We start from the raw sequence: 27,286 nt of genomic DNA, 5'->3' as shown, positions 1-27,286 counted from the left end.
GTAGAAGCAGAGAGTGGCCGAATCCTCAAAGGTGTCCACATTTGCTCTATTATCCCTCGAACAATACTCCATGAGCACATTCACCCAATAGATTGGCTCCAAAACCAGGAAAGTCTCCGCGCCTGAGTGCCACATGTAAACACAAGAAGTTGATTTATCTTCCTAAGAAATATCATCACGAGGAACATTTAATGTCACCCATGCCTCTCCTCCTCACACACTCAATCCGGCCAAACTGATTGCCATTTGGGAGTCTAAAAAAATCCCCTTGTGAGATTGCTGATTGTTTATTCTCCGAGGGGTCTGCTGGCCTGCGTCTAGTGGAGGGTATCATTAGGATGGTAGATGAGGCATTTTTGTACCGTAAAAACCGTGCCAGGATAGGTGGGGCACTCGACAGTAGAGGCAGAGTAGCCAGCATACAGCGCGGTGGACGGAGAGGCGGAGGCGGGGCCAGAGACAGTGGAGAGGCGGAGGATGATGTCTGACACACTCAATAGTGATGCTTGTGATTTATTTGATATATGCATTTTGATTTCATTTATGTACGAGGTTTTGATATATGTATTCGACATTATTACTTGAAGATTTATACGATGTGTTTTTTTGGTGTACTATTTACTATTGCGCTTAAATTGCATTACTTTAATTTACTGCAATTTGAGTTTCCATTTTTGTTATAAAAATTGAGTTTTTGAGTGAAATGTATGTGGTTTGAAAATATAGCAGACTATTCCGCAGGTACATCTACATAATATTTTGTTTTAACACGTTCCGTAGATGTACCTACAGAAAGAGACAAAATTTTAAAAAAAAATACTTTCGAAAGTATATTTACGAAAGCAGAGGACAAAATTAGAATTTTGCCGGGTAAATAAGAGAATCAAAGGATGGATTAAAAAATTCTTTTTTTTTTTTTTGATATGGAATAAATTATGTTAAAAAAAAAAATAGTGAAGCAAAGGAAGGAAGTATTAGTGTTAGTGTGATGTGAAGCAGCAAGAGTTGGCGCCTATATAAAAGAAAATTGGTTTCCCGCCTAAACATCGACAGTATGGAAAATCAAAAGAAATACAAAGCTCCATTACCGCTCCTCCGTAATGACTCTGAACCCAAAGTGCATGTAAAAGTAAAAATGTACACCCCCGAGAAGAACCCTAACCCTAAAAATGTCTACTACATCGGAGGTCTGCCCGTCGAATTTCCTTATAAACCCTACGGATCGCAGTTTGCATTCATGGGTAGAGTAATCTCGACCCTTAATCGAGCTCAGACTGAAGGTCACTGTCACGCCTTGCTCGAATCTCCAACTGGTACTGGAAAATCCCTTTCGCTTCTTTGCTCCACTCTCGCTTGGCAGCACCATTATAAACCTATTGTCAACGACAAACCCCCTCCCGAGGCAACCACCGATCCTCTCGGTCACGGCGGTGGATTTGTTCCCGACGAGGTTTCACTTACTTCCGGTATGGTTACTATCCCTTCTCATTTACTATTTCGATACTCTCTTATCCCTCAACCAAACCTAACATTCCCTCCCACTTTCAGCATCAGAAAATCCAGATCCCGCCAACAACAAGCAGGATAAAAAAAAGCGACCTCCCACTATTTATTATGCCTCGTAAGCTTATATACCATTTTTTATTTCATTCATATTTTTGCAACTTTTAGCAGTTGCTCTTGTTGTTTCATGCAATTCACCTAATTAGCATTGCTGATTGTTAATGTATCCTATTATCTGGACACCTTACTTAAACTGCAATATTCTTTGTATTTCTCATGTACAAGGAGAACACACTCACAAATTTCTCAAGTGGTTCGGGAATTGCGGAAAACATCATACAGGGTGCCCATGACTGTGTTGGTAAGTTGAAGGGCCCATTGCTTTGTCTTCATTGCATTTTGATCTATACTATTTCAAAATTGTGTTTTTTTTTTTTGTTAATGAAACCTATACAAGATATTATCTAAATTTTTACATCCTGTTTCATACGGACTTGGGTATTATGCCGTGCCTAAGTCCAACATAGAGTAGTATGATATGCTCCAGGGCATGGAGTGTTTAAGTGATTTGGTTCTTCCCCCTTGATAGCTAACTATTAAGGGAGGGTTACACAAGTGCTTGGATGGAACTTGACTCCTTGAAACAACGTAGTAAAGAAAAGAATGTAAACACCAAAAATAAGAAAGAAAACTAACAGTAATTGCTTCTCTGCTTATAGTCATGTATAACAGACACCTCCATACCATTTTTCGTACTTCTACGAAAACATAATTGGAGGCTCATCATTGTTATTTTTCAAATTCTTATTTAATATTAATATGTCATTTTCATTTGTTTGTGAATCATATTACAAGTTATTTATTAAGCATTGTTGACGAGATACCTACTGATCAATATGGTAAGGATTCTAATTTAGCAAGGGTTTACATGAAAGTTTTTTTTTGTACAAGTTTACCGTGCCATTTTATGTCATATTTGCATGTACTGAGAGATGTATTACATTTAGTACCATAATCTTAAAATGATATGAATCTGGCTGAGTATTTCCTCCACTCTAATTTTGCCAGGCATCGCGGAAGCATTATTGCACCAATAAAAATGTACAAGGCAAAGAGAATATTGACGAAGAATGGTAGCTTTTACTTCAATTTTTTATTTTATAATAATTTATTAATACCATGTGTAAATGATATATTTCATTAATATTATCAGTAAACTACTTTTGAAAGATAAGGAGGCAATAGGATGTCCAGAGTTCAAGTAAGTGTATTCTTACCCACACATAATTTCTACATTATACCTCTCTTCTTGAAGCAACTAGATCAGAAACTTCCCCTTAAGCAGAAATGCACATAAAGTCAAAGCTCACCCATCCGTTCAGAAAGGAGGATGCAACGAGGTGCATGACATAGAAGATCTTGTTAAAGTTGGACAATCGGTAAAAGGTTAGATTTTTTTACTGATGACATGTTGTTTTTGTCTTTTATTTATTTATGGCTTAATATCCTTTTTGGTCTCCTTAGAGTTCATTTTGGTCCCTTAACTTAAGAAAGGTTAGATCATATCGTTTTTGGGATCAAAATGAACCCCGAGGTTAACATACGGGACCAAAAAGGATATTAAACCTTTATTTATTAAAAATTTCTACTTATCCTTTGTTAATTACAAGCATTGTATTATACCCTCTTTCAGGTTGCTCTTATTATGCTGCTCGTTCTATGTCAGATGATGCACAATTGGTATTTTGTCCATATAGCTACATCATTAATCCAGTCATTCGTGGAGCTATGGATGTGGATATTAAAGGAGCCATTGTGATATTTGACGAAGCTCAGTAAGTTGTGCATCTTTTGTGTTTGTTTGCAAGTGAACAAGACAGTTTTAGGATTCAGGTTAATTTGTGTTGGCTATCTTAGCACTTTTTACAATTATTTGTTGTCTGCAAGCCAATCTAGAGCTGAATGAATAATTTTGAAATTTCGGCAGTAGCTTATATCTATTTTTCTCCATATAGCTGACCTTACATGTTTGCATTTTGCAGCAATATAGAGGACATTAGTCGTGATGCTGGCAGTGTGGATATTGAAGAGGATATATTGGACAGTATGTTCTGAATCTTTATAGCTTTTGTTTTTATCATCTTAATAATGATGTTAACTGGTTGGTCATACTTTCAAAAGAACTAAAAATGGAGCTTCAGCTACTCTGTCATTCAAATACTGCAGTTTACCAACCCCTATATGAGATGACACAGGTAATTAGATTAGATATTAGGTTTGAAATGCTTGACTATATAAGTACATCCTCAATGAGTGCATGTTTTGACAAGTCCTGCATCTGTTCAGGGCATTACTAGTTGGATGGAACAGAAGAAAAACAAACTAGAAAAACGTGACTTTCAGCATCACGTGTCATGGTAAGTAAGCTAAAGGATTTATCATTGTGTATGCCTCTATTTATAGTTTGTCAAAATACTTATTCATTTGGTAATTTTTATTCTGAGACTCTATTGATCATAAGTATTATTGAAGTTGGTGTGCTATGACTTGATATTAACACACAATGTAAAGTGTGATCTTGGGGTAGAGATAACTATGTCCTCTTATTAAAATACATTTTATAGTGCTATAATATAAAGGCAGAGTCTGTCATCTGAAGAGTGTCCCTGCCACCCTCCTATAATGTCTCCCAATAAGAGCAGAGTGAAAATCCATGAGTAATTCATCAATGATAGGTGACTTGCTAGGAATCACCAATATGTCCCTATAGAACAGATCACTCTCCCCTTCACAGCATGCCATGGTTTGGACCCTGGCCTGGTTTTGATAGCCTCAATGATATTTAAGAACTGGGTCTTCCAACACTTCCTCATTGACCTCTTTTCCCTGCTACCAAATTGGGTAAGACACCAAAGTTCTGACTTCACCTTCCTCGTGCTGACTGAGATGACACATCAGAAATTAGGGGGATTTGTTGGTGGGCATGAGTAATGAGAAGCCCACGATATGAAGGGTCTATGAGAGTGAAAAAGAAGAGAGTAAGAAGAAAGAATGAGCTGCCAGCTGGCAAGTTAGTTAGAATATGCTTAGACGTCTAGTGAGCATGGGTGCTGGCACATTTATGCATCATTTTTCTGTAAGTACTGTACTTTTAGTGGTGGCAGAGAGAGAATTTGTTCTTTCTTAGGAACCTTAGCTCTGGGTTACTGTCATTACATTCCACCATATCCATTATAATAAAATAAATCTTCACTCATCATTTAACCCTATTACTCTGCTTTATCAATATTTGAAACATTTTATTTATCCTCGTAATATGAAATCTATAACTGGGATTTATTAACATAAGCCGTTTGTATGCATAGTTGGACAGGGGATAAGGCTTTACAAGAGCTTGAAGAAGCAAATATTTTGAAGCAGTGCTTCCCTATCTTGCTAGAATGTGCTACTAAGGTATCCCATTTATTTTGCATTTTGGATTATTCTTATGTTTGCGTGCTAATTGACAGCTTGATCATTTGATAAGGCAATCAAAATTGCTACAGACTTGGAAACGGATGCACCACGCTTAACTGGCATGTCAGTGTTAACATTGGAAGGTTCAGTATTATGGTTTTTGTTAACATGTGAATTATATTTTTCAGTTTCGTTATTTTCCCACCAGTATTTGTTATCATCAATAATCTTTATCAATCTCATTTCAGGCTTATTCTCGTCACTATCTTATTTCTTCTCAAAAAATGGATCTCAAATGTTGGACTACCAGCTTGCTCTTCAACGAAGTGTTAGAAAACAAGATGGTAAGTAGTTGCAGCCCAGCAATCAATAATGTCAAACAAAACCCCAAATGACAATGATGTTATCCACATGTAGCTGAATGGGAAATGGTTTGAACACCTTTTGATTATACGAATGGAAATTTTGGATATCAAATTCAAATATGATATAGTATAAATCATCAAATATGAAACGTTCATGTACAGCCATTTCAAAAGTTTCTTTAAATATTAAATATGCGCAATCAAATAATTTCCAACATGTTTACATTCATCAACTAGAGATGTGGGTCATTTGGCTAAAGTAACTTATAAGGTTGGGAAAGTTTTCACCAATTGAGCTAGGGTTGAGTTAAGCCTGACAGGCTAACAAAAGTTAAGATAGTGTCTGAGTTCTTGTATTGATATTGAAGCTGATACTGATACTAATGAAATGAAGTACTTATTCAGAACTTTATTCTGTTATCCTAACTTAATCTGCTAATAAAGGAAAAAGTAGACTTGAACTTAGATGTATAAAATGGTGTAATTAGTTTGTGAAGACAAATGATGGCTTTTATTTTTATGGTTGGGAAACCAGTAGCAGGTTAAATTGATTAATGTTATTAGCATTCATTGATTCTATGTCAGGAAGAGCTTTTGGAAACTGGACATACACTTTCAGTCTGTGGTGCTTGAATCCCGAAGTTGTATTTAGAGATGTTGCCGATCTTTCTTTATCAGTCATATTGACTTCTGGGTAATGATATCTTTGTATTTTTTCTACTTTTATTCCTTAACTTACAGTTGGTTTTAATTCCTGAAATATATGAAATCTTCTGTTAGTTCTTGTTTGTTTAGTCCTTAACTTACAGTTGGTTTTAATTCCTGAAATATATGAAATCTTCTGTTAGTTCTTGTTTGTTTGTAGTCCCTGTAATATTTGTCCATGTTGGAGCCTTCCCTATACTGTCTCTATTCCAAGGACTAATTAATATGGTAAACATGTAAGAGGGATGCGATTATGTTGTGGATAAATATTACACTGACTAAAACAAAACGAAGAAAACGAAGACTAAAAATAACTTTTCCTCTAGGACTAACAAGTTATTTAAACCTATCTTTCCTCATAACACTCTGGGTTCTGAGCATGCATAATGAAGTTGGTACCTATGCCCAAATGCTTTATATGATTAGCAGAAATAGCCTGATTTGTATTAGCCTGATTGGTACCTATGCCCAAATGCTTTATATGACTGCAGTTTGTTTTCTTAACTACTGCAACACTTGGCAAGATGGTAAAAAGTTGCATAGAAGTGAGTTTGGTTATCAGCATCTCTGTTTCCTAGCAATATTCAGTATCATTGACTTAATGCTTTGGGTATTTTAGGACACTGTCTCCAATGGCATCATTTTCTTCGGAACTTGGAGTTAAGTTTGAAACTAGTCTTGAAGCTCCACATGTAATTGATATTGATTCACAGGTCTCGGCTACTTATCTCTTATCCTTAAAATCGACTATCTGCTGTTGTGTAAGTGTCTGTTTTGCTAAAACACTTACCTCTTGAATACAGGTGTGGCCTGCTATAATCTCCACTGGTCCTGGTAATTGTCCTTTGAATGCAAGTTACAAAACTGCTGATGCATATGCATTCCAGGTATGCATGCTTGATAAATATTTTTCTCACTCTTTATATACTGTTCTATCCTCTGTGAATGCATCTGTTTATTATAAGTATTGATATAGGATGCAGTCGGAAGATCTTTAGAGGAAATCTTCAAGATTGTTTCAGGTGGATGTCTTGTGTTCTTTCCAAGTTATAAATTGATGGAAAAGTTATGCACCCGATGGTCTCAAACAGGTCAATGGTCTCGACTCAATACAGAAAAGCCCCTTTTTGTTGGTTAGTGTTCCTTATTATCTTCCTAATACTCTCAGTGAACTATGAAATGGATTTCAGATTGTAGTGTCTATTCATTTATTTGCCTTTTATTTTTGCGATCCCTTTGTAAAAATGCAAACATTAAAATTCAAAAGATTTTGTTTTGGTTTGGTAATTTTTTTTATAAGCATTTTGGTTTGGTATTAAAATTGAAAAGATTTTGTTTTGGTTTGGTTTGGTATTGATATCTGAAAGGTTCATGTTATCTTTGCATTATCTTGGATTGCATTAAGAACCTGTATTATGTTTGTACTTGGTATGCAGAACCAAAGGGGGGAAGCCAAGATGATTTTGAACTTGCATTGAACGGTTATTATGATTCAATTCATCATGGCAAAAGACCTGCTTCTGGACGGAAAAGAAGGATTAAGAAAACTGATCTAAATCACGTCCATGCAGTTGATACACTACATGATTCTAACAAAGGAGGAGCAGCTTTACTCGGTGTTTGTCGAGGAAAGGTGCATCTCAATTTTACTCATCTCTTATTTTATGCTGTTAGACTTGCTTTAAAGTTACGTACTTGCAAATTGATTTTTGCTACACTTAAGAAAAATTTGAATTGCTATAGCAGTACAGTTATTGACACAGTTTATACATGAGAAAAATGGTATTTTCATTTTTATCTAGTCCATTCCAATCCAAAATATGGAGCATAAAACCATTTCATTATATGCCTATCTTAAATAAATTTCAAACATAGCATTAGGGTTAATTGCTTATCTCATTGCCTTTTATATCATCTCTTAGGGTTGGGTTTTATACTTTTTAATTACTCATGTTTTTGTTTTCCTATATGATTAAAATTAGAAGTCTAAGATTAGTATGTAACCATGAAGTCTAGTATTACTATAAATTTAATTAAATGCCTAGTCTCATAATATCAAATAATGAACATAAGTATAATCATAATTCAAAACTTTTAATTTATCTCTTTTCTCCTTTATCTTAAACCATATAACCTGAATTGTAATTAACTGCAAAAGTTTTAATCAGCAAGGCTATCCAGCATTCTAGCTCCTTTTTTGTGCTTCATTTAATTAAAATAAACTACGATTAAAATGCAGTTATTAAAAAAGACTTACTCTTGTGAATATTTTAAATGTTACAAGATAAATAATTATCTGCTTACCCTGTTTGCATGATAAAAAGTTGACATATAGTGGTCTGTTTAAGTTTATTACTTTACAATTTTAGTATTAATTTTCCACTTTTAATTTTATTGTAAATATTTTGTATTTCTTTATGTTTTTGATCTTTTTGTATTATATATAATAATAAATCAAGCATGTTTAATGATTACATATAATTTTTAAAATTTTTTTATTTATTATTTTGAATTTAAATGTTTCTTATTATTTTTATATTTTATGAATTTAATAGTTTTTAATATTAATTTTATTTAACTTTTTTATTTGAAAATATTTTTATAAGGATGAATATGAAAACAAAGCTCTTAGCCGATCCTATTGGTTTCTAATCCATCCCTCTCCTATCAAGAGATAAATTTATCTTGATGAACAAGATGTGATAAGAGACAATTGAGTCATTCTTCTATCCTAACGACTCAACAAACACTATTGCAAAATATGATGACTTATAGTATCCTGTCTCTTTTATACAGATTTCATATCTTTTACATTCTGACCCTATATTTTATATATTGGCTTGAGCCCTTACCCAACTGATTTCACTAAGTGGTTGACAGACAGTTCCACCATTTATACCATGTTTTCTCTTATTCAAAATATACCTTTATCATTAATGTGCAAATGATCTCATTATATGATTGCATTATATATAATGCTTGCAGATTTCTGAAGGAATTGATTTCTCCGATGATAATGCCAGAGTAGTCGTATCCTTCTTTCTAATTATATATTTATTGTTCACTTTATGGAGGGGGAGGTATCCAGGTCTTATTTGGCAATGTTGTATCTTGAGTAGATTAAGATAAGGTATATTTTCAGATTATCAAAATTAAAGTAAAGGTTAACTATAACAATTAGTTAAGTGGTAAAGTTGTAGCTAGCCTACAATGGCTTTAATAATCAATATAATTTTGAACTTTAACTTAAATGGTACTTTCTTGACAATCTCAGATTATTGTTGGTATCCCCTTTCCAAACATGTAAGAGTTCTTTCTTTTCTCTGATAAGTGTTCCTGATAAGGTCCTTAAGTGGGAACACATTTCTGACTGCCTGATTTATTATAACAGAAATGATATTCAAATTGCATTAAAAAAGAAGTATAATGATACATTCAAATCATCTAAGCATCTCTTAGGTGGAAATGAATGGTACTGCCACCAAGCATTCCGAGCTTTAAATCAAGCAGCAGGTAAAACTTGCTTCTAATTTAATCATATTCTAGCTAAAGTAGATTTTTTTTTAGCTATATTGGTTACCTTTTACATTTTGTAGGGCGGTGTATACGGCATAAACTTGATTATGGAGCAATCATCCTATTGGGTAATCATGCTGAACTTACCCTTATTTAAGTTCTCTTGCACGTTATATCTTGTTTCTGTCCTTTTTAGATCCAGAATTTAGGAACTGGTTTTTAAATTTGGAAAGGAAAGAAGGTGGAATTAGCTAAGTTTTCTAGAGTATAGAATACTACCTTGGTGGTTGCAGTATAATGGTCTACAGCAGCACCAGACAGAACCTTGAAACCTTTTTCTTTCTGTTAGCTAGTTCAAAACTGATTCTTTTTAGACACCATACCATTGGTCAACAGCCAGAAAGTAGGCATTCTTTCTCACAAACCATCTTTATGGTTTAGAATCAAGTTATTCTGTTTCCTTGTCTTTTCCCGTTTTTGAATTATGGTTTATTTGATATTATTCCTTGTCTTTTCCCATTATTTCGTTTCCTTATCTTTTCCCGTTCTTGAGTTATAGTGTGGTATATTCTTGAATTATGGTTTATTTGATATTACTCTCGGACCATTTTTTTCATAATTGGTTATTGTGGAATTAGATGAACGCTTTTGTCAAGAAAGGAATAAAGCATATATTTCAAAGTGGTTAAGAAGACCCTTGAGAGTGTATAACAATTTTGATTCGTCACTGGAGGGACTAAAATCATTCTTTGAGAATGCCAAGGTACGACATGCTGTCTTAGATCTTCCTTGATATTGTCCTCCCTGTTACTCTTCTGGGCTTGGTGGAAAAGAATTATTGATGTGTTTTACTTGCTGTAGGAGCGGTATGGCACAAGTACAGCGCATGCCACAGAGAATTTGGATTTAAATGATGATGATGATGGTGTTCAAAACAAGGATGGAATTATGAGGTTTATGAGTAAGAAAAATCAGAAATTGAACAAGTCTAAAAATGAAGGTGAAGAAGAAACATCAGTTATTGAGGATAACATCTCTATTTCCATACCGAGCTCTCACAATCTTGCTGAAAGTCCGCCATCAGCTCAAAGGAATTGTAACACATACAATTTCAAAGACCATATTAACCTACAATGCTGTAATCTGACAGAAAGGTATTTTTGTTTTCCCCCATGCTTTTCAACATTTTATGTTTAATTGGATGGCGTGTTTTATGGAAACTAGTTCTAATGTTGAACATATCTAATTTGAGGAGTTGGTGTTGACTAGAATCCTTATTTGGTTATGCCACCAAGTTGGTGTTCTTTAGGCTTCATATTTAAAAACCATACTATCTTCTAAAGAAAGGAGATGATGGTTCGAATAGGAGAACTTGTCTTGTTAATTACTGTAGGTAATATCTTATATTGTAGAAGATATCTTAATTTTTTAATTTTTTTTGTTGATTATACGATTCAATTTAAGGAATTGACTTCATGTATTTCTCCAATAAAAGGAGTGCTCACTGATATAATATCAAAATTTAGATAAACAGAAAATGTATTATTGATTGAAATTAAAACTATTACAGAGATCCCTATAATCCCAGAGCCAAGTGCTCCTCAGAGGAGAAATGATTCTCACTCTGCCTAACTCAAAAGGTTTCTAACGGAAAATACACATAATGAATTCTCCCTTGCTATCAGTGTCCTTATATAACTAGCCTCCCCCCTTCTGACCGAAGCAGTTATAACCAATTCTCTATTAAGCCTTTCTATTGGGCTAAGGCCTAAATCCAGAATCCTATGACTCTCTATAGTGAATTAAATATCTAGTTTTGCCTCAAAAATTTCAATAATTATAAACTCACTCAGCAGAAAATGGGTTGGTCATGCTACCCAAGTGGTATGAATGCACTCAGTCATGATGGGAGGAGGGGAAGTGAACCGAGCTGCCCAACTGGATTTATGGAGGACCATAGAAGGTCAGGGCAGCTTTGACAGTGGAGGTGCAGCGGACAGAATCAAACAGGGGAAAAACACTACAAAAGGCTTTGTTTCAGTTGTGATGAGTTTTATTTTCCTTGGTCATGTTTGCAGACATGAACTTGTCCATATTATGGTTCTTGGAAAGGAGAGGAAAGAACTGGTAGTGAGAGATCAAGGGGGAGAAGAGGCTGAAGGCGGAAAAGGGAAACATTCTATAATTGTACACAGGCAATGTAGCAAGGATGGTTGAACTGGTTGGCTCAGGGACATCCCATAATTTTCTATCTGAAGATTGGGTTATGTATTTGATTCCTTTGCCTGAGTTAGTTTAGTATTGTTTTCAGTTATTTATAGCAGTGACAAGTGTCTCTTGATGGTTGGCTCTCATGCCATTCTGTTTGCAGTTAATTTGTTAGCTGTGTCTCTATATATTAAGATCCAATGCCTTGTCTTGTAAGACAACAAACACTTAATCAATATTCAGAATAATTCATTCATATTCTCTCTAAATCAAACAAGTAAGAACGTTACTGCTTATTATGTGAAATTGGGGATGTTAACATTGTTTCCTCTAAGAGGTGTTGCTCTAGGAATACAAGGATTTGTTAAGTAAACATACAGAGCTTCCACCTAAGAGGTGTTACCACCATTGACTCATTGTGGGGAGAGGAGGCCAGGCAGTTTTGCATTGCAAAAGTGGAGGTCATACTTAATGGGGAATTATTTCCTAATTTGTGCAAACCAAAGAAAGTCGAAACACCTTGTAGAACAGAGTGCTCCATGGGAGCAGCAAAGTGGGAGTCCAAGCTCTTGTGGTGTAATTATTTTAATTACAATTTAGGGGGAGTGGTAAAGGAAACAATGGTTGATAATTACCTTAGAACAATAATACGTTATATAACCGTTTGTCCCAATACCCATCTAGGCTATTCCTTCTCGATGTGGTGATTATGGAATGAGGGAAGATTGGTATGCATTAGCTGTACAATCCCAAATTAGTGTCTTAACGATTGGAATTAACAATCACATAATTTGTATTTATAGTAATTACATAATAAACAGTTGTGTAGTCTGATTAATTACACAGAAATTAAAGAAACTACTGCACTGATTGATCTTAGGCCTGAATTAACTATTTTGTCGAAGTGTAATCTTACAGGTAGATATTTAATTAGGATTTGGCCTAATGCCTATATGCCTTTTTATCATGTTTTGGCTGGGGGATATTTGCGGGTTTCAATTTGGGATGAATGACCGACCTTAGTATCTTAATTCTCAGATGCACCTGGACAAGAAAAAATCATCTACTAAAATGCTTAGATCTTTTACAGGTTCCCTGGGGCATCATCCGTGACATTTGCACATGATGAAACCTCCATTGTCAAGGAAAGCCCATATTTAGATATTTGTAATGATGCTGTCAGCTCCGATTATTCTAAGGATAAAACTTCTGATTCCACCATAATTGAGGCTTCTGCTCGATCTGCAATGGATCGCTTGTCATGTTTTCCCGTGTCTTCAACTACTGGAAGTAAAATATCAATAACAGTTACTCCTGAAAAGAGGGTAACTGCAAATGATAATCGAGAAACAGAATCATCTTTGAATATGAGTGTTAATTCTCACAATCCAAAAAGGAGAAAGCCCATGGCCATACCATTTATAAACCTCATTGAAGAAGAAAACAACACATCTTGTGTCAGCACTCCTACATGGTACACAAAAAGTTCAGTGGAAGTTAGAGATGTAACTAATGGAACTGAAAGTAGTTTTGGGAGAACTTTAAACTTTCAATCTCCTCAGTTACCAACAAGCAATTTACCTGGTTCATGTTCATTAGCCGTTCCTCTACCAGACAAAAGGTTACAGCTATTTTGTTCATTCTGCAAAAACCCATTGGGACGACACGAGAACCATCAATATCTTTCATGCTCTTTGATTTCATCATCAAAAGTTCATTTGAGTTTCCTTTTAAAAGAGAGACTGAAAACTTACCCTGCTAATACAGAAAAAAGTGTACCAGTTATTGTTACCGATTCTTCATTTGTTGATCAACGTATTTGCAATAGAAAACCTACAAATACACAGGAGCAGGGTATATGGTGTCCTGAAGATGGGTGTGTTTTCAGCCCAATTTTTTGCCCATTCTGCAGTAATACCAACAATTTGCTTGGAGTTCAGATCAAGGCAACCAATTCATCAAATGTTCAGTTACTTGACAAGGTGAATTTTACTGCCAACACAAGACAACTTTGTTTCACTAGTACTTGAATCTAAAATATGATTGTTCTTTTTGTATCATATTTGCTATTTTGACTGGTCTAGTTCCAGCTAGGCCAATTTTTCTTTTTGCTGTTCTTCTAATTATAGTATTTACTAACATGTTCTCCCCAGATATTGTTTTTCTTTGATTCCTTGGAAGTGAAAAACCAGGAGGAAACAGGGAAAAATGCTTCAAAGGAAGTGGTAAGATTAAATCATATCGTTAGTTACTCTTTTGCATTGAGATAATATTTAACTGCTGTTGAGTGACAATAACCAATCTGTTTTCTAGTGTAATGCCAGAAGTAATGATTTTATTGCTGGGATTTTTTTTTTGAAACTTGGGTGCGGTATTATTTGAATTAAAGATATGGAAAGACCAAACTTAACAAAACAGTCTTTTTCTTGTTTTATTTCCTAATTAGTGTAGACCTTGAATTATTTTATTGAATTTAAGAAAGTGACTATTGTTATATTCAATACATATGTGAAGTTTTTCATCTTTACTTTTGAAATTGTTGTGATATATAATAGCCTAATAATCTCTTTTGAATTGCTATAGGGTTTTTCGCCAGTTATAAACTCTGGCATGGATGGAGTTGCTGCCTTAAACTCCTTTGAGAAATATTCTTATGTTCCCCAACCAGGGAAATCAGAAGTCTGGAATTCTAGAAAATCAAAGGTCAAAAGTTAAAAAATGCTTTAAGAATTTTTTTGTTGATGGTTGGGTAATCTTTTATCTCATACTTGTCTTATTTTTAAATGGTGCAGCCACGACTAAGAGGCTTGCCTTGAGCAGAAAGTTGAAGCTAGTAAGATTGGAATTATGGTGCAGTTTTGGCAATCATGGAGGTAGGGATCATTGTTTTATTTTATTTTCATTAGTTTTTTTACAGAATTGTGTTTTATATTTTCATTAAGGAATTATAAGCTAATTTAGCATTTCCTTTAAAAATATTTAATAGCAGAAATTAAGGAAAAAATAAGCTAATTTTTGTAACCATTAACAAATTTGTCAGTTGAAATAAAGTGTTTTTCCAGACCAAACTTGTCCTATGTTTTCCATTAGAATTGCATTTTCTGTAATTCTCGACTCTATTGCATTTAAGTGGCCCTAAGTTAGCTTTATCCTATATACAAGATGCAGAGCTTATGATACCGAAATTTGGAATTTGTTTCCAACGATCTTTCCTGCCTTCAAAATCTGCCACTAAGGCTCACTGCATGCAACAACATTGATAACCAGGTGTCCACCTGTGTGTTGGTAAGTTGAAGAAGAGGATCTCAAAGTTACCCCAAAGATGTCAGAATGACCTGAAGTGCAACGGAGTCACATTTTGTAAATAGTGCCGACCTCCCTACTCCTGAAATACCAATGAGTAGAAGTATATCATTATTAACATAAGTAGGCAGTGGATTGTATTTGTTTGTCTATAAACCATTTAAGCTCGATATCTATTTGATAAGATTTAAGTTTTGGAGGCATGATTGTAGTTCTGTAAGTAACTACCGCATCAATAATATAGGCTAAGGCAGAGTGGAATAGAAGAAAATGATTTTGTTTTATTGTTAGAATATTTCATAAAAGTTGTGAGCTTAGTGTGTAATATAGATGTTTTATCAAGTTTATAGGCAACTCTGTTAACTTTCCAAGACATGTTCAAGAAAATTTTATAACTTAGGTGGAATATTCATTTGCCGTAACACATTTCACTCACCTGTATTTTGTTAGATGGTTGTAGTACAATGGTTGTTCAAACAAAAACACAGTAAAATATGAATATAACTTCAAAAAAGAGAACTTATATACTCATTGATGGGAGCAGAAAAACATGGGAAGTAGCTTTCACTAACAATGGATGTCGCAAATTTCACTGGCTTACAATGATTAATCAATATTTAACCGTTCAATATTAATAACATAACTAATTGCAAGTCATGAATGTATTCATGGATAACCACAAAATTAACCTTAGAGTAAATCTTTTGACAAAAAGATATTCTGCATACAAACTATTTGGCTGAAAATCTAAATAATCAGATCATGCATGGAAAATGAATCTCAACAATCATAACAATTCGTTCGAGGATGTCGTTCAAAATCGATAAAACATGAAAGCAAACTATTCTAAAAACATACAATCCAACTATGAAAAAAAAAAGGAACTGGACAATCTTACACACAAAGTAAATATACGCAAAGATAATTTGTAGCATGATTAACGAGTTTCGTGTGGCTGCTATTCCCTCTTTGAAAATTGGACAGTCCACATACCTCGCACCACTTGATTTTGCTGTAAGTACATGCATATATTTAGCAAAAAATAAAAATAAAAAATTGGGGATTTTTTTCACCGGTTTGATTCACCACCGAAAACTTAACATTGTCCTTAGGTGCTTATTGGAGATTTATCTTACACACCACAAGATTTTTCATTTTTGCCTCCAGTTTCTGTAGATGGATCTCCAGAAGCACCCCATATTTTGAAAATTTTTGATTCCTTCCGTAGATGCATCTACGGAAGCGTAATAAACTAGTGTATATGTGGAGAAAATACACATAAAATCAGTTCAGGGACTATTCCGTAAATGCATCTACGGAATGCCCTTAGCGCCACATTCTTCCGTAGATGCATCTATGGAAGTGTCTGATATAGTTTGAACCAGCATGATCACTTCCTCCATTGTTTCATTTCTTCAAACACCACGTACTCCACACCCTAAAAACCCTACTTCATCAATACTTTATATCACTAAAAAATTCAAACTTTTTGGTGCAACAAATCAAAGGGAGCTTGAAGAGTGTGGATTTCAGGTAAATAATCACTTTCAACCACTACATTGTTCACATTATCAATCATTTTCAGTGCAGAAATGCAACGTAGCTTCCGTAGATGGATCTACGAAATGTGTTGAGGAAGAACACTTCCGTAGATGGATCTACGGAAAAGTCCTTGCTATTTTTTTTCCAACATTTTGTAATTCAATGTGATTTTTGGCAAAATAGGTATGGTGCACCTAGATAATATTTCAAGTAAATTAGCTTCTTTAGTCGATGTTAGTGCGGGTATCGATGAGGTGATCACAAACGTGGTAGATGTCGGAGGTGATTTTATTAGCAAGCACGACTTTGATGATCGTGAAAGCATGCTAACATGGATTCATCGAAAAATAGTTGACCTTGGATTTGGCGTGGTAATCGGAAGATCAGATAATGGTACCGAAGAAGAAACCCGTTTGTTACAATGTTGTGCGAGAGAAGCGGGAAATACAATCCTCCTCTAAATAAGTTAAAAAAAGACGACACGGATACTAGAAAATGCGAGTGTCCATTTAAAATTCTTTGTTATATGTTGGCTAGCAAGAAGTGGATAAACTCTGTTATTTGTGGTTTGCATAACCATGAATTGTGCGAAAAATTACAAGGCCACCCTATGGCATGTCGGCTCAACCCGGTTGAGAAGGCATATATTAAAGACATATCAAACATAAGGCAAGTGTATAATCAACGGTACCGCAATAATGAGGCGATTAGGGGTGATAGGAACGAGATGCAACAATTGTTGAAAATGTTGGATGATAACAAATATGTATCGCGGTACAGAAATTGCGATGATGAGGTTACGGTCCGAGATATTTTTTGGACTCATCCAGATTCGATAAAGTTGTTCAACACTTTCTCGACGGTGCTCCTTCTTGATTCTACCTACAAGACCAACAAGTATCGACTTCAATTATTTGAGATGGTCGGTGTAACATCTACCGAGATGACTTTTGTCGTTGGTTTTGCTTTTTTGGAGTGTGAAAAAGAAGATAATTTTAGGCAGGCATTGGAGGTGTGTCGCTCACTTTTGAAAAAAAAAGTCGAGATGCCTAAAGTGATTGTTACGGACCGCGACCCCGCTTTGATGAATGCGGTCGCAACGTATTTCCTTCTTCCGATGCATTACTTTGTCGATATCACATATCATGTAATGTGAGAAGTAAGGTTAAAGTCGCCGTGGAGACGAAACAAGTAGCGACCGAAGGTGGGAAAGCGGTGAAGCCCGGAGTGATTGTTGACCAAATAAATGATGCATGGGCTCGTATTGCAAATTCGCCGATACCGTATTGCAATTTTGGAAAATATGTGAAAAATATCCCGATTTATTGAAATACGTTGAAAGCACCATTCTTGACAAGGTGAAGGAAAAGTTTGTTTGTGCGTGGACGGATAAAGTTCGACACATTGGAAATACAACCACCAATAGAGTTGAGTCGACACATGCTACATTAAAAAATTGGTTGTGCGATAGCAAGGGTGATTTGTGTAAAGCATGGGACACGATACACCACATGATTTTGAACCAACACAACGAAATACAAACCTCGTTCGGTCGGAGAATTACAGTTTTGGAACATCGGTTTAAGGACAACATCCTTTACTCTCAATTGATCGGCAATATGTCTCGGTCCAGATTAAATTATATATCTTTCACGAGACGAAACAAAGTGAAACTTTTGGTGGCGATACCGCAAGGTGTGGTTGCACTATCACTAGCACGAATGGTCTCCCGTGTGCTCGTGTTCTTTCCAAAAAGGTGAGATTAGGTGAACCAATAAGAATGGATGAAGTCATTCCTTATTGAAAGAGACTTAGTTTTGATGATGATGGTTGTATTGAAGAAGATTTGAATATTTCTATTATTTCTGAATTGGAGGCGATACAAGAGAGATTTTCGAAGGCCGATGACAACATGAAATTAATCATCAGAGAACAATTGCGGAGGAATGGATTTCCCGAAACAACCGACATGAAACCGCCGTCTCAACCCGTTAAGACAAAAGGTGCTCCTAAGAAAGTGAAGTCTACGCCAAATGACAACTTGACAACGCGGTTTCCTTCATATTTTGAGCACGTCGACAAATGCTTTCCGGACTCACCTACTCCGAGAAATCGCAAAAATCTCAAAAGAGTTCAAACAAGGGAGCTCGCATAAGCAAACTGCCTCCAACTCCTATTCCACCACAAGTTTCGACGCCAATTCCAACACCTATTGCCCCATCAATCCAAGAGGTACAAATTGCTCCAAAAATTCCATTCATTGACGAGATGCCGGTTTTTATTCATAAATACATCAACCGGATCGTCAATGTGGTGGGGGACGGTAATTGTGGATTCCGGGCCGTATCAGCTTTGCTTGATAAGGGAGAGAATGCCCATGAGCTTGTCCGTCATGATCTTATCAAAGAATTGGTGAACCATAAAGACTCGTACACGCGGGTATTTGAAGACGAAATGAAATTTGAATCGGTAAACGAGGTTCTTGTTCCTTGGAGTGGCGCTTACGCACTGGTTTCGCATTGGATGAGATTCTCGGACATGGGACATCTAATTGCATCCGCATATGAAATCGTGTGTATTGACTTGACGCATTACGGTTTTTCGGAAACCTTTTTCCCGCTCCGCACGACACCTCATACAAATCCAATTGATCGTATTATATGTGTTGGATGGTTCGCCAAATCGCGTCATTTTGTACAAGTTTACTCGAAACTGGGATGCACCATACCACATACTTCACCAGAATGGGCACTTTATCACACCGACGTTGCCGATACGTGACCAGACCGTTTTGTGGATAGGATGCACGATTTTGAAAAGTTGAACAACACCGAGAAGGAATCAACTGCCGAAAAGTCAAGATTAGAACCTCCAATAGATTTAGCCGACGATAGCTCTTTTAATGTATTTATGTAGTTTGAAAGTGTAATATATACACTCTATAACATTGAAATATAATCATTTTTTGTTAAGTCTTACTTTATGTCTTTATGTGTTTATACATTTTTCCATTTGCAATCTACTGCTAGCTACTGCACTGCTTCTGCTACAGAAACAAACAGCGAAACTTCCGTAGATGCATCTACGGAAGGTGTTAATCTGAAAAATTATGGATGTTTACCGTAGATGCATCTACGAAAAGGGGAATTTTAAAACCCTTTTGTGGATATATCTACGGAACATTCTGTGACAAAGATTGTGTGGTCCATAGTCTCCAAAGGCTTCTATAAATTTGGGGTTTCTAGGTTTGCATTACACACAACACAAACACAAACACAAACCCTAAACACAAACACAAAAATGTCTCGTATTAGGCCGGATGGATGTCACCGAACATCAATGAAGCGTCCTGATACTGAACCAGGATACCACACATCAATTATTTTAAAAATCAACAATTATGTTTTTAATTTCTTAGAATAAAATTATGATTTTTATCTAAAAATTACTAATATAATTATATGATAATTAAAATATTATATATTTATTTTTATATAAAAACAATTAATATAATTATATATTAATCATTAACGTTAATATTTAATTATATAAACTGTTTAATTTTAAAAAACAATAAGAATACTTAACGTTAATGGGAATATGTAAATTTAAAAACAATGAGAATATTTAATGTTAATTATTTTAAAAATTAAATAGTTAATATGATTAATATAAAGGTTAATTATTAAATAAAATGAATCATCTTTAAATAATTATTTTCTATCAATTTTCATTATTTCTAAAAAGCAATAAATTAAATATTTTGTTTCTTAAAATATATATGTGAATTAATTTTCTTGAAGATTATGTTCATTACTAATAGAGAGGATTATGAAAAGAGAAATCAATCTTGTTCATTAATTTCAATGAATCGAAATTTAATGATTAAGATTAATTGTTCTCATTTTTCACATTGTCTAACTATTCTCACTTGAGTCGTTCCCATATATATATATATATATATATATATATATATATATATATATATATATATATATATATATATATATATATATATATATGAGAAGGTATCAAATTACACTAACAAGTTACACTAATTGTTACACTCTTTTATAACTTTTGATTGTACTTTAATCTAACGGTTATTAAATGACCTCTTTTGGACTCATTATTCATATGATTCTTTCTAAAGATAGTTTCCTCTATTTTTGGTAATAAATAAAAAATGATTTTTTTAAATATTTAATAAATCAAAATATGAATTCTTAAATACTTCTAAAAAATTATTGATTCTTAAAAATAAAAAAAAACAGTTTTTTTCTTATATTTAAAATAATCTCACTTTTTTAAATTTTCTTTATATTAATTTTTATTATATTCAACTAAAGCAAATAATGAATTATGATTCTAAATATTTTAAAAAAATGACAATTCTTAATAAAAAATAGGTTTTTTTAAAATTTAAACGAATTTCTTTTTTGTTAAATTTCTTTAATGTTTTTAATACGATTTTGTATTCTATTTAAAAATTTATTTAATTTCATAGTGTGCCTTAAGTGAATAAAATTTGTTTTACTTATAAAATATTACTATATATTAAAATTTACTTTTTCTTTTAATTTTATCCACTTAAAACAATATTATTTAATTTATTTTAAATAGAACATTACTTATCCACTTAAAATACACAATAAAACTTATAAATTTTTAAAAAAAATTTAAAAATTGTATTAAAAAACATAAAATGAAAAAAATAAAATAGTGAGTAATGTGTATATCATTATTATGTTGTAAATCTGGAAAAAAATTAAGCGAACATTTTATTGAAATTATTACATATCATTTATTTATTTATTTTATTCAAAACTAAAACATTATATATATTCTTTACTCATTGTTTAATTTTATTTTCTTCATACATATTTTGAATATTATTGCATACTATTATTTAAAAAATATGAGTTGAATTTAAATATAATAGAACTTGATTCAAAGAAAAACGTGGATAAATGATGTGGATTTTGCCAAAAAAGATGGAGAACTATACATGCCACCCCCCACATCTTTTAGAAATGAACAATTGTTTACTGCTGGTGAACATATTCTTTAATGGGTCCGCATGGAGGCCAAGAAATTGGGGTTTGACATTATAATCAAAAGTTTTAACAATGGTTCTAATATAAGGCAAGCATTTGCAACCATGAGATGCGAGAGAAGTGGCACGTATGTTCCATTGATTCGAAAGTTAAAACGTGATGTCACTGGACCGAGAAAATATAAGTGTCCATTAAATTGCACGGATCCCGTAAGATGGATGGTACATGAAAATTTAAAGTGATTTATAGTTTACATAATCATGCCTTGCAAACCGAGCTAGCTGATCATATGTCGTCTTAAATCGGATGAGAAGAAAATTGTTTCAAACATGTATTTAATTAAAGTGGCACCGAAAAACATACTTGCATATTTGAAGAAAAAAAAACAAAATTTTTTCAAAGAGAAAAGGGGTGATGTACTGACAGTGTAAAATATTTTTACACTGTCAACCAATCACCACCCATGTATCTAATTAAACCATTTTTTTATTAAAAAAAAACTTAATGACATGGCACATTTATGATTTTCTATTGGATGACAGTGTAAAATTATTTTACAGTGCCAGTGCACTACCTTTTAACTCTTTTTCAAATATCAAACAAGTATATAATGCATGTTAAACACAAACATATGAGTTAATTTTACAAACAATCAATCTCAACTTTTTTATTAATTAAAAATTAAAAATAAAATTTTCTTATCACAATCATCAAATAATTTCAATTAAAAAAATTAAATTATTTTTTCTTTCACTTTATTAATTATTTTTAAACTATGGATATAAGTTTATTTCCATGCAAGTATTTGTGAGTGTGAAAAATTTGTTTTAAAATTAGAGACGATATTTTATGTTAATATATTGTGAGTCATTGAAGCTGATTTCTTTGTTGATTATCATTTCTCTATTTTTAATGTATGACTGAGATTTTATATAATTTCTCTATTTTTAATGTATGACTGAGATTTGATGGGATGATAATGACATTGCAGAAAATCCAAAACCGCGGTTCTAAAGTACAAACACGCAACGCAAGCCTACGTAGAGGGATAAACATTTGTGGCTGTGAAATGTTGAAAAATTGAAGGATGGCGAATGGACGAGAGACAATAGCACCTCTGCTCACCCCATACAAGATGGGAAAGTTTAATCTATCTCACAGGTACGTATTTTAGTTGATTTCATTTGAGAAACTAAACTAGTTTAATCTTATGATTGATGACGTTTAATTTAGGATAGTTTTGGCACCGTTAACGCGATCAAGGTCTTACAAGTTTGTCCCTCAGCCTCATGCTGTTGTTTATTATTCTCAAAGAGCTACTAAGGATGCCTTATTGATTGGAGAAGCTTCTGGTGTGTCTCCCACAGCACAAGGGTAATCATGTTCACGTACTCTAACCGAGATGAATATTATTTATGATCTTGTTCTAGTTTTATAAACATGCATGCATATGATCACCAAATGGAAGGTACCCAAATACCCCAGGAATATGGACAAGGGAACAAGTAGAGGCATGGAAGCCAATTGTAAAGGGAGTTCATGAAAAAGGAGCCATATTTTTCTGTCAACTTTGGCATGCCGGAAGAGTATCCAAATATGGTAAGCTATGCTATCAAACACAACAACCACCCAATCCGAGGTATTCGTTTGGTGCTAAAGACATGTAAACTACTAGCCATCCATTCAAATTCAATTTATTTATAAATAAATAAAAACTATTTAATGGATTACATCCTATTCATTTATCTAATTATATCAATCAATCAATGAATTCATTTCTTTTATAAATGTAATGAAATACACTATTTCCACGTAATTTACTTCGAAAATTCTTGAAGCAATCAATAGTGGTAATTAGAGGTGGGAATAGGCTAGGCTTTATAAGGCCTGAGCCTGGCCTACGAAAAACTTACAAGGCCTGAGCCTGGCCTATGGCCTACCATAGGCTCGTTTTTTCAGCCTGGCCTGGCCTTTTTAAAAGCTTAGCCTGGCCTGAAAGCCTATTTAAAAGCCTCTTTCTTATTAATGTTTTCACTTATTTCATATTACTTAAGAAGCCTTATAGGTCGCATATATATGAACATTTAGACCGACTTATTTAGCATTTTTTCCTAATATATATGCATATATAGACCAATCTATTTAACACTTTTTCTAATATATATGCATATATAGGCCAACCTATTTAGACTAATTTTAATATATATGAAAATATAGGCCGACCTACAAGGTTTTATAGGCTTTTTTAATAGCCTAAGTCTGACCTATTTTATTAAATAGGCTTTTAAAAAAGCTCAAGCCTGACTTTTTATCAAATAGGTCTGGCCTGGCCTGACCTGGCCTTAAGTAGGCTAGGCTATAGGCCCCTGTAGGCCGGCCTGGCCTATTCCCACCCCTAGTGGTAATATATATAGAATAAACATTTCTAAATTTGTTTGATTAAAATTAAGAAAGCAGCACACTGTACAGCGATGACATGCAATCTCATTTTTTTTTCTAATTATTATCATAACAAATTTAATTTTCCAAAGAGAGAAAACTTATAGATAAAACAATAACAACATAACATTACCTCAATTTCATTTTCTTCTACACAATTTCGATCCATATCCTAATACCACCGTTTTGCACATTTAATGCATTACTTGAGTGCGTCATTTTACTATTTTTAGTATAGAAACTTCAAATACTTAATTCTTATTTTACCTATGATTATTTAAAGAGAAATGTTGGGGTTGAGAGTTAATTGTATTAGAAATTAAAATAATTTATTTTAAAAAAAATCTAATGTATATATTTTTAAAAAAAATTTATATTCCATGAATTCAAAGTAAAAATAATTTATTTATTTAAAAATTTAAAAAAATATTTTTGAGAAGTTCGTTAGCACAACTCTTATTTAAATAGTGTGGTGTTTAGAAAAAAATATTTTTTTATAAATTTTAAAATTAATTATTTGGATGGATATATGTTAAGCAATTAAAAAGATATTAATTGATGGATTAGATAAATTTAATTTTTAATAGATGAATTTGGTTGAATTGTTTTAAAGAATTTTGAGTGAATTTTTATCTATTTAGAGAATACATGAAATTCATCTATTTTGCTTTCCTTAATAACTACTATATGTGTCTTTACAAAGAGTGAGATTATGTAATTGGATGCAGAATTCCAGCCGGAAGGTAAATCCCCAATATCATGCACAAACAAGCGCCTTCGTAAAGATATCACCAACAATGCTGATAGGTACCCACCTCCTCGCAGGCTGAACACCGATGAAATTCCCGTTATTGTAAATGATTTTAAAACTGCTGCAAGGAATGCAATGGAAGCAGGTTTTGATGGAGTAGAGATACACGGAGGTAATGGATACTTGTTGGATCAATTCCTCAAGGACAAAGTGAACGATAGAGATGACGAGTATGGAGGTAGCTTAGAGAATCGTTGTCGCTTCCCACTTGAAGTTGTGAAGGCGGTTGCTGATGAGATCGGAGCTGACAAGGTTGGTGTGAGGTTGTCCCCTTTCGCGGATTATAATGATTGTGAAGACACTGATCCTCAACGATTGGGTATTTACATGGCTCAATCGTTGAATCAACTGGGCGTTCTGTACTGTCATATGATTGAGCCAAGGATGGTTACGCAATTTAACAAATCTGATACCACCAAGTGGTCGTTGATGCCTATTAGGAAGGTCTTCAAAGGGACATTTATTGTTGCTGGAGGTTATGACCGGAGTGAAGGAAACCGCGCTATAGAAAGTGGCGCTGCTGATTTGGTGGCTTATGGAAGACTCTTTTTGGCAAATCCAGATCTCCCTAAAAGATTTGAGTTGAATGTGGATGAGTTCAACCACCCTGATCCAAACACATTTTATTCACACGACCCTGTTGTTGGATATACTGATTATCCATTTCTACAAAATACTACTACTAGTACTATCTAGTTTTACTTTCTACGTATACTTCTGTTTAATACTAGCAAACGAGTTTAAGTTAATAAAACCTACAAAGGCTCAACCTATGGAATTGTACATTGATATACAAAGATTTCTTTAGATTGTTGGGTTTCATCATCAATATATGTAATTTGTTTGTTTGTTTGTTTTTAGTATAATAGAGTGCCAAAGAACAAACCAAGAATCTAAATACCACCTCCGTCTCAAATTATAAGACGTTTTGGGTATTTTATGAGAAAGTAAAATGATGTATGACTTATGGGAAATACAATTGTAAAGTAGGGGTGTTCGCGGTGCAGTTTGGGCGGTTTTGACGAAAAAAATCATCCGAACCGCAAGAGAAAAAATAGTGCGGTTTGGTTTGGTTCGGTTGGCTTTTAAAAAAAATCCAAACCAAACTAATGCGGTTTGGTTCGGTTCGGTTGGTTCGGTTTTTTACAAATATTTTATTGAGTCATACATACACATATAGATGACAACATAATTTTGTATTTAGACATTCATACACTATCAAATAACAACAAAACTCATCCTATTTTGACAACAATTTCTCATTTAATATGTAAAAATTAAATTAGACAAAAATGAAATATTAAACATAAAATAATAGCATAAAACAATATAAAATTTATTATAATGAAAAAAAAATAGAAGACACAAGAGATTAGTGAAGGTGAAAAAGAAAAAAAAAAGTTGAGAGATTAGACAAGAAGATATGCGATAAAAACGAAACTGAAATACGGAATATTTACATAAAAATGAGAAGGTGAAAAGGAAAGAATATAAGAGAGTAGAAATTATAGAAGAAGAGGGAAGATGTATGTGGCAAAGAAGGTGCGATAATGTCATTAGAGATTCGAGAAGATTGAGTCTGAAATTATATGTGTAAGGATGAGAAAATTGTTCGTAATCATAAGGCTAAGGTATAATAGGTTTAAGTTTGGGTTGGATGTGAGTTAAGTAAAAGTTAGGTTGTAACATAATGCGGTTTGATTCGGTTTGGTTCGGTTTACAAAATATAAACCGCAAACAGAACCGAACCGTGCGGTTTTGTTAAAAGATGACCCAAACTAATCCGAACCAAATGCGGTTTTTTGCGGTTTCGGTTTGGTTTGGTTTGCGGTTTTCTAATGGGTTGGTTTGGTTTTGAACACCCCTATTATAAAGTGACTTATAATTTGAGACAAATTTTTTCTCCAAAGTATCTTATAATTTGAGACATTTTAAGGCATGCAAATACATAAAACTCAATAATAAGAATTTTTGAATTTATCATTCAAAGTTTGAAAAGTTACAACAAATTTTAACTCTTTAATACATAATTAGCAATCTTAAGTCAAAAGATACAAAGAAAGAAAATAATACTCCCTCCGTCCCAAATTATTTGTCGCAATGGTCCACTTTACACAGATTAAGAAACAGTAATAAATAAAAGAGAGAATGGTGATTTTACCAAATTATCTTGATTAACTATTGATGTATTAGAAAACAATAATATTAAGTGAGAAAACAATAAATTAAGAGTATTTATTAGAGGATACAATTGGAAGATTAAATATAAAATTACATTGGTAATGTAAAGTGACAAGTATTTTGGGACCATTTTTTTTCTTCAAATGGGACATTTATTTTGGGAATGAGGCGGTATAATAAAAAAAATTAAGTTTATTTTA

At 33.6% G+C, this 27,286-nt stretch overlaps 4 protein-coding genes and 1 long non-coding RNA gene across 6 annotated transcripts; 4 read left to right on the top strand and 1 right to left on the bottom strand.

The window, feature by feature from the left end:
• Window positions 1–1,006: 1,006 nt before the first annotated feature.
• LOC131596715 (uncharacterized) lies at window positions 1,007–16,027 on the top strand. Of its 2 annotated transcripts, none has more exons than XM_058869459.1 (29): window positions 1,007–1,466; window positions 1,549–1,621; window positions 1,789–1,864; window positions 2,572–2,636; window positions 2,717–2,764; window positions 2,849–2,949; window positions 3,197–3,338; window positions 3,546–3,607; window positions 3,685–3,758; window positions 3,850–3,920; window positions 4,869–4,956; window positions 5,030–5,102; window positions 5,208–5,303; window positions 5,910–6,018; window positions 6,649–6,742; window positions 6,833–6,916; window positions 7,006–7,162; window positions 7,466–7,662; window positions 9,015–9,059; window positions 9,304–9,332; window positions 9,421–9,542; window positions 9,626–9,673; window positions 10,184–10,308; window positions 10,407–10,699; window positions 12,844–13,735; window positions 13,907–13,978; window positions 14,337–14,456; window positions 14,546–14,626; window positions 14,922–16,027. In XM_058869459.1, exons 1-28 carry the CDS (start codon window positions 1,055–1,057, stop codon window positions 14,567–14,569), a joined length of 3,792 nt encoding a protein of 1,263 aa, XP_058725442.1. In that variant the 5' UTR covers window positions 1,007–1,054; the 3' UTR covers window positions 14,570–14,626; window positions 14,922–16,027. The 2 variants fall into 2 exon arrangements, with proteins under 2 accessions (XP_058725442.1, XP_058725441.1); XM_058869458.1 differs by having other exon boundaries at window positions 14,916–16,027.
• On the bottom strand, window positions 12,162–13,521 carry LOC131596717 (uncharacterized). Its single transcript, XR_009282361.1, has 3 exons — window positions 13,335–13,521; window positions 13,170–13,220; window positions 12,162–13,067 (listed from the first exon to the last, which is right to left on the bottom strand). It is a non-coding gene; the product is annotated as an uncharacterized LOC131596717 (long non-coding RNA).
• A 1,824-nt stretch (window positions 16,028–17,851) lies between the features above and the next one.
• LOC131598659 (uncharacterized) lies at window positions 17,852–18,753 on the top strand. The gene is made up of 2 exons (XM_058871240.1): window positions 17,852–18,322; window positions 18,406–18,753. The coding sequence occupies exons 1-2, from the start codon at window positions 17,852–17,854 to the stop codon at window positions 18,751–18,753; spliced, it is 819 nt and encodes a 272-aa protein (XP_058727223.1).
• A 113-nt stretch (window positions 18,754–18,866) lies between these two features.
• LOC131598658 (uncharacterized) lies at window positions 18,867–19,379 on the top strand. Its single transcript, XM_058871239.1, has one exon. It carries the CDS (start codon window positions 18,867–18,869, stop codon window positions 19,377–19,379), a length of 513 nt encoding a protein of 170 aa, XP_058727222.1.
• A 3,279-nt stretch (window positions 19,380–22,658) lies between these two features.
• Window positions 22,659–25,765, top strand: LOC131596716 (putative 12-oxophytodienoate reductase 11). The gene is made up of 4 exons (XM_058869460.1): window positions 22,659–22,816; window positions 22,889–23,029; window positions 23,124–23,254; window positions 24,823–25,765. The coding sequence occupies exons 1-4, from the start codon at window positions 22,743–22,745 to the stop codon at window positions 25,599–25,601; spliced, it is 1,125 nt and encodes a 374-aa protein (XP_058725443.1). The 5' UTR covers window positions 22,659–22,742; the 3' UTR covers window positions 25,602–25,765.
• The last annotated feature ends 1,521 nt before the right edge of the window (window positions 25,766–27,286 follow it).

This window comes from Vicia villosa, linkage group LG4 (genome assembly GCF_029867415.1).
Source record: "Vicia villosa cultivar HV-30 ecotype Madison, WI linkage group LG4, Vvil1.0, whole genome shotgun sequence".
NCBI lineage: Eukaryota > Viridiplantae > Streptophyta > Magnoliopsida > Fabales > Fabaceae > Vicia > Vicia villosa.
This window is presented reverse-complemented; position numbering and strand designations above follow the sequence as displayed.

Coding starts and splice junctions, on each gene's coding strand:
- LOC131596716 (XM_058869460.1), top strand. CDS start 22,743: ATGGCGAATGGACGAGAGACAATAGCACCTCTGCTCACCCCATACAAG. Junction 22,817..22,888: donor AAGTTTAATCTATCTCACAG/GTACGTATTTTA, acceptor CGTTTAATTTAG/GATAGTTTTGGCACCGTTAA. Junction 23,030..23,123: donor GTGTCTCCCACAGCACAAGG/GTAATCATGTTC, acceptor ACCAAATGGAAG/GTACCCAAATACCCCAGGAA.
- LOC131598659 (XM_058871240.1), top strand. CDS start 17,852: ATGGGCTCGTATTGCAAATTCGCCGATACCGTATTGCAATTTTGGAAA. Junction 18,323..18,405: donor CACTATCACTAGCACGAATG/GTCTCCCGTGTG, acceptor CCTTATTGAAAG/AGACTTAGTTTTGATGATGA.
- LOC131596715 (XM_058869459.1), top strand. CDS start 1,055: ATGGAAAATCAAAAGAAATACAAAGCTCCATTACCGCTCCTCCGTAAT. Junction 3,759..3,849: donor CCCTATATGAGATGACACAG/GTAATTAGATTA, acceptor GCATCTGTTCAG/GGCATTACTAGTTGGATGGA. Junction 7,663..9,014: donor TCGGTGTTTGTCGAGGAAAG/GTGCATCTCAAT, acceptor TAATGCTTGCAG/ATTTCTGAAGGAATTGATTT.
- LOC131598658 (XM_058871239.1), top strand. CDS start 18,867: ATGCCGGTTTTTATTCATAAATACATCAACCGGATCGTCAATGTGGTG.